General features: G+C 40.5%; 1 protein-coding gene across 1 annotated transcript; it reads left to right on the top strand.

The window, feature by feature from the left end:
* The first annotated feature begins 7,039 nt into the window (after positions 1-7,039).
* Positions 7,040-9,782, top strand: frrs1l (ferric-chelate reductase 1-like). The gene is made up of 5 exons (XM_019869250.1): positions 7,040-7,704; positions 8,172-8,256; positions 8,375-8,513; positions 9,206-9,452; positions 9,521-9,782. The coding sequence occupies exons 1-5, from the start codon at positions 7,512-7,514 to the stop codon at positions 9,691-9,693; spliced, it is 837 nt and encodes a 278-aa protein (XP_019724809.1). The 5' UTR covers positions 7,040-7,511; the 3' UTR covers positions 9,694-9,782.
* Positions 9,783-10,120: the final 338 nt, after the last annotated feature.

Raw genomic sequence — 10,120 nt, 5'->3', positions numbered from 1 at the left:
TTGTGTTTGTGTGTGTGTGTGTGTGTGTGTGTGTGTGTGTGTGTGTGTGTGTGTGTGTGTGAGAGAGAGAAAGAGAGAGAGAGACAGTGTGCTTGTGTGTCTTATTACCATGCATCATGTGTCAGTGTTGTCCAGCAGCCTGAGCCCTGACGCTGTGCCCCAGGAGGGAGTTATAGATTACTGTCTGGAGCGGGCAGGGGCCAGAGGAGCTGCCGGGGCCCGGACCTGAGCACTGTCGGCTGGCCACGGCTATCTGCTCATCAGTCCGTCTCTAGAGGCCGCGGAGCTTAACCTGGAGCAATGCTCTGATTAACCAGACTAATGACGCCGAGGCCCCCCAACTCCCACTTCTCGACACTATAATCACTGCTTTAGGCCCCCCGGCCATTTACCATGTCTATATGGAGAGAGAGCCAAAGCAGTGTCTCAGCTTAATGGTTAAGTCCAGTGACAACACGACTTTTAAGACAACTGACCATGTTAGCTAACACATGGTGGTGAGTGACAAAAGACAAAATTATTTAGTAAGAAACTGCACAAAAATAGCTTTTTCTGCACATTCCTGGGCCCGCATTAAGCTTTGCATAACATCTAAAATAGTGGCACTTTTTAAATTTGATTGTCTTTAATGCACAAAGCTTTGCATTAAAGTGTTAACCAGGGATGCTGCAAGTAATTTTGGGCTTCGTGGAACAAAAATGCCGCATTGGGCCCCATCGCTATGCCACATGTTGCCACGGACCCTGAAGGGTGGTCATCCCCTGTCTTCCCCTTGGTACTGGTGGCAATAGCTAAGGCTTGAATTGCTTTGTGGATAAGCTAAGTCTTTGTTGGAGAATGTGCAGACAACCGGGCTTTTCTCCAAACTTTCATCGGGCATTTTCTTCTAAATAAACTTTGTCACCCAATGCATCTTGTGGTCTCTATTCCAATATTATGACTACTGAGAAATGAGGTACATGGCGTGCCGAAATAAATAGCAAAGTGTGACAGTATCTTTTTGATACTGCATATCCTCATTTAGGGCGATTGGTGAGATGAAGGCTGGGTACACACATGAAACACAAACCAGGCTGTTTATGTTCCAATTTTCCCTTTTCCCGACCAAGGACATCAAGTGAGGCAAATGTGCTAACCAGATGACCATCATGCCCCAGTTTGAACATGAATGAGGAATTTCATAGCCATTTTGGAGCTACGTTTAAGGCGGCTCATTGGGCTTCTCTGAAAAGTATATTAAATTGGTTTAAAATCCAGCAAAACAGTATAGGAACTAGGAATGTGGCTGTGTTCAGAAATAACCAGTAGAATTCCAACTCAAGTTAAATGGAGTCACATTTAAAGTGCCTCTGATTAATGCAAAAATAAAGTTCAGCTGTTGAGCCTAAAACTTTTTTTTTTTTTTTTTTTGCTGGTATTCAGAAATATTCATTCTTCACTCGACGCCAAGGCCAGCTGAAGAAAAACAGCATTTCCCCACACGTGGCTTTGAAGATTTTGTTGTGGTTGAATGACATCAAGGTTGAACTTTTTGGCCATAATTTTGTAAAAGTATGTTTGGTGCCAATATAACACTATTCTTCACCAAAAGAATGCCATACGTACAGTGAAGTGCAGTGATGTTTTTCTTCAGCTGGAACTCGGGCCTGAAACAAAGTGGAGGTAATTATGAACACTTCCGAATACCAATCAGTATCTGCACCAAACCTGCTCGAAAGCAAAAAAAAAAAAATGTCAGGAATAGCCTTGAGGTTTATTTGGGGTTAATCAGAGCCTGTTTGCCAGCATGTGCTAACTACCATTTAAACATGACTTTGAATGTAACTGCTTAATTCTAAATACAGCCAAATTTCCAGTTATGAGGGTGTGCACATTTGTGCAACCAGACTGTATCAATTGTTTAGTTTCACTTCCCCTCTTACATTTTTTTTTCCAATTGAGTTATACAGGTTATAGTTTACTGCATAAACACCTGGCAGTACAACAAATGTGTGTGAAATTATTATGTCGTTAAAATGGTCAGTTCTCTACTTCAAAGAGCGTATTGTCTGTGTAGAAAATCCAAATTAATGTTTGGGAGTGGGTTCTTGCATGAGAGGATGCACGGGGATGATTTTTAGTCAAATACGTGCGTGTATGCGAATGAGGTCGTGAATAGGCACATTTGAGCGTGTTTACCGTGTGATGATCGACGTCTCATCTGTGCCTTCCTTATCACCAAAGCAAACATTCAACTGCCGATGGAAGCTTTCAGCGTTCCCTACACACGGATCCCAGTGGAGAAACTTCTCCAAACCCACTGGCACTGATGCATGCAAAGCAGACAAACATGTAGCAGCCTTTGTGCTATCACAAAGCATTGCTGTCATGAGCGTTTATAGGTCCGCCTTGTTAGGTGCGAAGCTTTGAAGTGTCTGCGGTTTGAAGGTGGGGCATGCCAAAAGTGCCCATTGTCGTGCGTGATGAAAGCAGGCCCTGACACATCCTAAATGAAGCCCCGAGGCTTCGAAGGCCCGCGGCTGGATCACAGGTCTGCCTCATGACTATTGTAGGGCTTGGCAGGAGAGTCAATAAGTGAGCTCTTCTCGCTCCTCTCTGATGCTCAGTGAGGAAGGAGGGCTCCATCTCATGTATACTCTGAGCCACATGGAAGAAACAAAGGTGCAAGTTTTCATGTAATCACGGACACAGTTTTATTTAGAATGAATTTCTGAAATGAAAAGGACTTGTCAAACTATTGTTGAAACATGGACGTGTATGCAAGTGCATATGACTTAAATGCAGATGGACAACGTGGTGAAAGATTCGGGTTGAGGCACTTTGGAATATATTAAAAGTGCCCCCGGAGCTATTCGAAATGCTAAAATGCCCAAATAAATAGCAGTGAGCGGAACTAGCGGTGAGTGGCGAGGAGCCAGCAGCGAGTCTGCTGCTAAAAAAGAGCTGGCGGCGGAAACATTGGCTGTCCATCATTTGTTTTTTTTCCCTTGCTTTGCAGCTAGACTCTTATCTCCATCCAAAATGCTACCAAAACAAAAGCCAGAACTTAAGCCAGAGTATGAATACATGACATTTGCACAGGTAAATGAACTCTTACAACAACAAAGTGATCTTTTCACAGCACTCTTGCACCAATAACGAGACCATTTTCAAGGTTTTGTTAAAATGATCCTGGACCCAAATAATGCACGAGTTGATAATATCACAAAGGAACTGCAAGAAGTGAAAACCAGTACACACTTTACACAGAAGGAGATGAATGACATGAACTCAAATTAAACAAACAGAACATTGTAAAAACATACATACGGAAATCTATAAGCTGTGCGACAAGCTACTCGTATTAACGGATGAAATGGACTATCTGGAGGGTCAATCGGAGTGGAGGAAACATCAGGAGAAACTTGATCAAACACTGCAGAAAAAGCATTGAAAAACTTTCAAGAAAAATGACATCTGCAACAGAGTGAGGCGGGCTCATTGCACAGGTAAAACTGAATCTGGAAAGCCCACATCCAGGCCAATTTTTAAGTTTGAAAAAAATAAAGCTAAAACAAGGATTCTACAGAGAGCAATGTATCTCAAGGGATCAAATATATACAGTACACAAATGATGACTTTAAGGAGTTATACACATTCTACTGTTCATCAAATAAATACTCAGTCTATAAATTACAAAAAAGAGCTATACGAATTATCAACTGTTCAAATAAAGTAGAACCACCAAAAAAAATAACAAAATCAACTGCCATATTCAGAAGCTGTTTGGAATTAGAGTTTGAACAAAAAGCCACAAGTGACTTTAAAAAACGAATGATACAAGCTAACAAAGCAATTGTGTGCCTCTCTGAACTTGTGGAATAATTACGAAAATGAATTGAAAACATGTGAATCACGTTCTGTTTTCAAAAGGAGGTAAAAAAATATAGTGTTTCAAAAATATATAAATCAGACATAAATATGAATAATATATATCCACACATGTTCAATTACTGTATATGAATCAGTTATACGAGCCAAGTTAATTGATAAGATGACATGTCTATAAAGGCTTTTTGTTTCTTTTTTATATACAGCATAGTGTGTATATTTGAAAGCGTTGGCCCACGCTGATATTTGTGCTAAGGAGCATGTTTCATTTGTTTTTGTTGATACTTTGGGCTCCTCTTTGCTTATAAATAACATACTAGTGTGATAATTTGATTTGAGAAACATCTAGAGTTCAAAGAGTAGGTGCAGATAAGTTTTTGTACTTCTTCCTCGTCCCTTTGAACATGTAAACTGCGTTGAACTATGACAACTATTGATGATTTTTTGTTCTTCCTATTTTTATTTTCATCTGGTAATGTAATATGTTCAATCAGTCAATCAATCAATCAATAGTCCAATCAATCAATCACTGATAGGCTCTGAATATAAGTATATTAAGATGGATATAGTTTCTCTCTCTCGCCCGCTCTCTCTCTCTCTCTCTCTCTCTCTCTCTCTCTCTCTCTCTCTCTCTCTCTCTCTCTCTCTCTCTCTCTGTGTGTATGTGTGTGTGTGTGTGTGTGTATATATATATATATACACACACACACACACACACACACACACCTGTACACACTTTTGTATATACAGTCTACGAAATCATGGATGCTCTCTAGTGGTGATCAGTGATATTACAACTTTAAACTACAGGTGACTCGTGCTTAATCGCAGTGCGCACCTACGGATTCGTATATTGGCAGATTTGTTCATTTTTTTATGGATTCTTCACGTTTTTTTTCATATTTCCCTGTTTTTCATGGAAAACGTCTATGTAGATTTTGGAATATTTTGGCTATAAAGGGTAAAAAAAGATGTATTTATTTATTTTTAAATTAATAAAGTCCTCTCTCAGTGTGGTCACGGGCAGCATAGTTGCCCATCCCTGGTATAAATTGTGCGATCTGATGGCCAAGCAGATGACGTCTTCTGGCGTCCAGTCAAAGTAGCCCGTGTATTTGAATGGATCTTGCGGCTATTGTGCTGTCACGGAGTCGTCTGTCTGGCCCAGGAGACACACCGCTGACATTTAGCAGGCCAGCTCACCACCACCACCACCTCATTCTGGTGTCTCCCCTCTCTGTCCTTCTCTTGATTCTCCTGCGCTGTCCTCTCTCTCTTTCTCTCTCTCTCTCTCTCTCTCTTTCTCTCTCTCTCTCTCTCTCTCTCTCTCTCTCTCTCTCTCTCTCTCTCTCTCTCTCTCTCTCTCTCTCTCTCTCTCTCTCTCCCTCTCTCTCACTCCTTCACTGCGACGTGATGTGCAAGGAAAAGTGTATGAGCAGTTGCGTTAATGAGTGGCCCTTTAAGGCTATTAAGATAAGATTGGTTCGCCCGGAGTTCCTCATTATAAACATTACCCTTACACAGAATGTTAATTGGGTGGCCGGTGTTTAAAGGGGTAGAGGTGGTTATTAGTAGACACAATCGAATGGTAAACATATAATATGTTTTGTGAGTTGGGGATAAAGATCAGGCTTTGATCAGCACCGTTGGCATCTGTGGAGTCAGATGATGATGATTCGTGGAGAAAAAACATGCATCATATTTATACGTGTTGGGGGGGGGTGCATTGTAGTAGTTTACATCGTTCTGGTTAAATGTCTGCAGACTCGTCGTTTAATGTCACTTCAGTGTGACACCAACGCTACCTGCAGGATAGAAGCTGAACTGCAGTCTCCTTGTAAAAATATATAGAGAGAGAGAGAGAGAGAGAGAGAGAGAGAGAGAGAGAGAGAGAGATAGATAGATACGTATACAGTAATCATCATAATAAATTTAAAAAAGCAGCAAAACTGCAATGCTTCAATTTAATATTTGATTTAGTTCTATACATTTTCCTTCCAAATAAACATGACAAGTAGAAGTAAAAATAAAAGTAACATTTGTATTAGTCAGTGCCCCCAATTATTCTCAATTTTGTATATTTGGAATTATTTCTATTCATTTAATTAACCCTCTAATGTTGGATCAAGATTCACATATATTTTTGTGATGCTAATGACTCGTAGGCATAATTAGATTTGAATGCAGTGCTTTTTCCTCGTGTGTTTTTAAGTTTCCAACCAAAAGTTAAAGAAACAAACTCACTAAATGGGTCTGCTGGAGAAATAATCCAATGGAAATGTAGCTAATTAGGTATAATTGCAATATAATTTGACAGTCAGTTTTCCTTCAGTAAGATTTTGCCTTCAGAGATTTTGATGAATCAAAATGTCGCCTAACGTGTTAAATAACGCTTCAGAATGTCATCAGCTGAATAAAAAAAATGAAATGAGAGTAAAATTTTGCTAGTACATTTTTAAAAAACACAGGTATATCACGGTTGTTAATTGTTTACGTATGTCGTTAGAAGTAGCGCGGACTCCTCATGGCTGCTTTTTAAAATGGTGGAGTTTTGCCGACATCATGTGGAGGAACTTTGAACATCAACAGAGACAAATGACGTTTAGATTTTAGAAATAAAGATGCACACATATATAATTCGTATTAATATTAATGTTCCAGTTTTAGTTCGTATTAATATTGGGATTACATTTTTAGTGTTTGTGTTAGAAATATTTAGGTTTTATATTACTGGTAGTACTATGTTTTTAACTCGTGATTTCTCCACGGATGAGTGCCACTTTCCCATCCATTGTAAATTCAATAAATCATATGACATTTGGGTGAGTACTATAAACTTTAACTAAAAAAACTTCCTCCTATGTGTTATGTTTTTAATATACCGGGTCATCACACTGGTCATTTCATTGGGTACACATAATATTGCATCTCTTGTCTTTATTTTAACAATTTACAGATAATGTCAAACAAGTATGTGGAACATTACATAAGCTATAAGAAATACAGTAACGTATAATGAAACATTCAATGCAAATTAATTGGTAATATTGTAAATTAATCTTCACATTTAATGTATAGATAGATAGATAGATAGATAGATAGATAGATAGATAGATAGATAGATAGATAGATAGATAGATAGATAGATAGATAGATAGATAGATAACATGTTCGGGAGATAACGACTTACCTTTATAAAAGGATGCATATTGCCAAAATGTCATATTGTTTGTCGTCCAATGTTCGGTGACGTTTCTCCTCCTCATTGGAGGCCATGTTTCATCAGCGAAGATGGGCGACACCATTTCATGCCGATGTCCTCACACACACACTAAGAAAATAAGATCTAAATATTCACTAGCGCCAGTGGACATCGCTATATGTGATTCTGAAGAGGATTACGATCTTTGTGTGTGATTTAGACATCGAGATTACAAATCCGGCTAATTTACGTTTAGTTTAGCCTCCAGGCACCCCCCGCCCCCATCTCCCCCCTCCTCACGAGCTCGAGCCTGCTAATAAACACCAATTGACGACGAAGAGACGATGAAAATGGACAGCTGCAACGGGATTCCAACAGAAACGAGGCCCCGCTCTGATTTATGACTACCTTTGTACTCTAGTGCATTTCTAAAGCAACCATGATATTTGCGCTATGGCCGCTGCTGATCCAAATCAGCGCACGGCGGGGGGTCGCGCCGAGCCCAACCGACGAGGGAGCAATGCGGGCTGGCCACGGGGACCACGGAGAGCCGGGCCGCCAGGAGCACCACAAGGACTCGTACAGCACCTTCGCCTCCGAGTTCTTGGAATCTCGATATCTGTCTGATGATGGTGAGCATCCTCAACTCACCTCTAGAGCAACGCAGAAAACGGGTCTTTCAGCACCCAGGCCAGCTCCTCCTGAGGATTAATAACGTAAAAACTGTAAAACAAAAAAACAATGTCAAGGCTCATGTGGAGTCAAAAGCCAAAAAATATGCCTTACGGTTAACCTGAGGCCATTCCGAAGGAGTCGAGTGACAAATTTTATTAAAATGTGTTGCGCATGACAGGTAAATAAAATACCTGCATAAATTTCAAAAAAAAAAAAAAATCTTAAAAAATTAATTATAAATGTGTTGAATGTAAATGTCAAATGCAACTCACCTGTACTGTAAGCAGTGATTCTTACAAGCATCACCTGAGGGAGCTTACTTGTATCACTTGTTTTCTATTGTCAAAATGTCTCTCTGGCACTCACATGCACACTTTGGTTGTCATAACAATGTTACACAAATTTTGACGGAGCATATTTGCAGGTTATCCTTTTCCCACTGCGCCACCAGTGGACCCCTTTGCCAGAATCAAAGTGAGTGACTGTGGTGTGACCAAAGGATGCATCAGGTAAGAGCAAGCTGGAGTCTTTTTTCCATTTTCATTCTTAATTAGTCATGTGATATCCCCCCTTTTAAAATGTAAACAGCATGTAACTTAGAAGATCTGATGGGTTTTGTGTGTTTAGGTATGGAAAGCCTGGGTGCGATGCGGAGACATGTGACTACTTCCTTAGTTACCGTCGCATCGGGACAGATGTGGAGTACGAAATGAGCGCCGACACTGACGGCTGGGTGGCTGTAGGTTTCTCCTCTGACAAGAAAATGGTGAGCAAAAGGACTTTCTTACTGCTCTGAGGTCAGTTCTTAATGATTTTGTCAAGCGGGGCTTTCACTTTCCATGTAATGTTTTTGACTTTTATTTGAAGTATCCATTGCAGTAAATAACCACATTGACTGTTTTTAACATCAGACAACATTTTGAAACTCTGAGACAGAACTCATTGTTTCGAGGAAAACAAAGTGGGTGGTTTAAACATGATGTATGTAAAAAATGTGCCGTATAATGGATTTTTTTTTGTTTTGCTTTGTTTCATTATTTTTAGATCCATTATCCCATACAAAGTGGCTAAGGCAGCTAGGGTAAAATACATAGTGAATATAAAAAGTCTACACACCCCTGTTCAAATATCAAGTTTTTGGGACACAAAAAAATAAATAACTTTTTACACATTGATGTCATCGATAACTTGGAAAATTTAATTGAAAAAAAAAATCTTTTTGCGAGGGGAAACCAAAATAAACAAGTGAGATAATGTGGTTGCACAAGTGTGCACACCCTCACAATTGGGATGGAGCTGTGTTGAGCATTCATCAGTCATATTCAAATCCATGTTAAATGGCAGCCAGCACAACCAATGCCACCATTTAAAGTGCCTCCGCTGAACCCCAAATAAAGTTAAAATGCTCTTAATGACCATTTCCTCATCTTCTCACTCATCACCGATCACATTTCTCAGGGAGGCGATGATGTCATGGGCTGCGTCCACGACGACAACGGCCGCGTGCGCATCCACCACTTCTACAACGTAGGCCAGTGGGCCAAGGAGATCAAGAGGAACCCCGCCAGAGACGAGGAGGGCATCTTTGAGAACAACCGCGTGACCTGCCGTTTCAAGCGTCCGCTCTACGTGCCACGAGACGAGACGCTCGTGGACCTCCACCTGTCGTGGTACTACCTGTTTGCCTGGGGCCCTGCCATACAAGGTGAGTTTTGAGCTTTTATGGTGCGATTTGTCTTTGGCGTCACCCCATCATCGTCTCTTGTCCTTCAGGCTCCATCACTAGACACGACATCGACAGTCCACCCGTAAGCGACCACATGGTCAGTATTTACAAATACGAGGACATCTTCATGCCTTCCACAGCCTACCAGACCTTCAATTCACCCCTTTGCCTATTACTCATAGTAGCCCTCACCTTCTACTTGCTGATGGGAACACCATGAAGGCGGTGGTGGGCGGACAAGATGTAGCAGCAATAAAACAAGTTACTTTTAAGTCTGTGCTTTGCACGCACACACTATATTAGACATTTTAAAACAAAATAAATCTATGTAGTGTAACACAGTATACTTTTGAGGAGTCATTTGCTGCTGCCAATCAAAAGTAACTACTTTGTAATACAAAAGTTTCGCACAAGGGCAGTTATTTTCAGTTATTGCACATGCCAGTAGATAAATTAGTAGCATGTGCTCGGAAATAATCGTCGTGCGGATCATAAAAAGAGCAGATGGCAATCATTTACTGGCTCATGATTATCTTGACTGAAGGACAAACTAAGAAGCATCTTTTTTTTTTTTTTTACTTGATCACTATTTTTTGGCTGGAGCCTATCTCAGCCATCTTCGGGCAGTAGGCGGGGGACACCATAAA

This window comes from Hippocampus comes, unplaced genomic scaffold (genome assembly GCF_001891065.2).
Source record: "Hippocampus comes isolate QL1 unplaced genomic scaffold, H_comes_QL1_v1.1 scaffold372, whole genome shotgun sequence".
Classification (NCBI taxonomy): domain Eukaryota; kingdom Metazoa; phylum Chordata; class Actinopteri; order Syngnathiformes; family Syngnathidae; genus Hippocampus; species Hippocampus comes.
The sequence above is the reverse complement of the archived record's forward strand: the minus strand, read 5'-3'. Positions and strand labels throughout refer to the sequence as shown.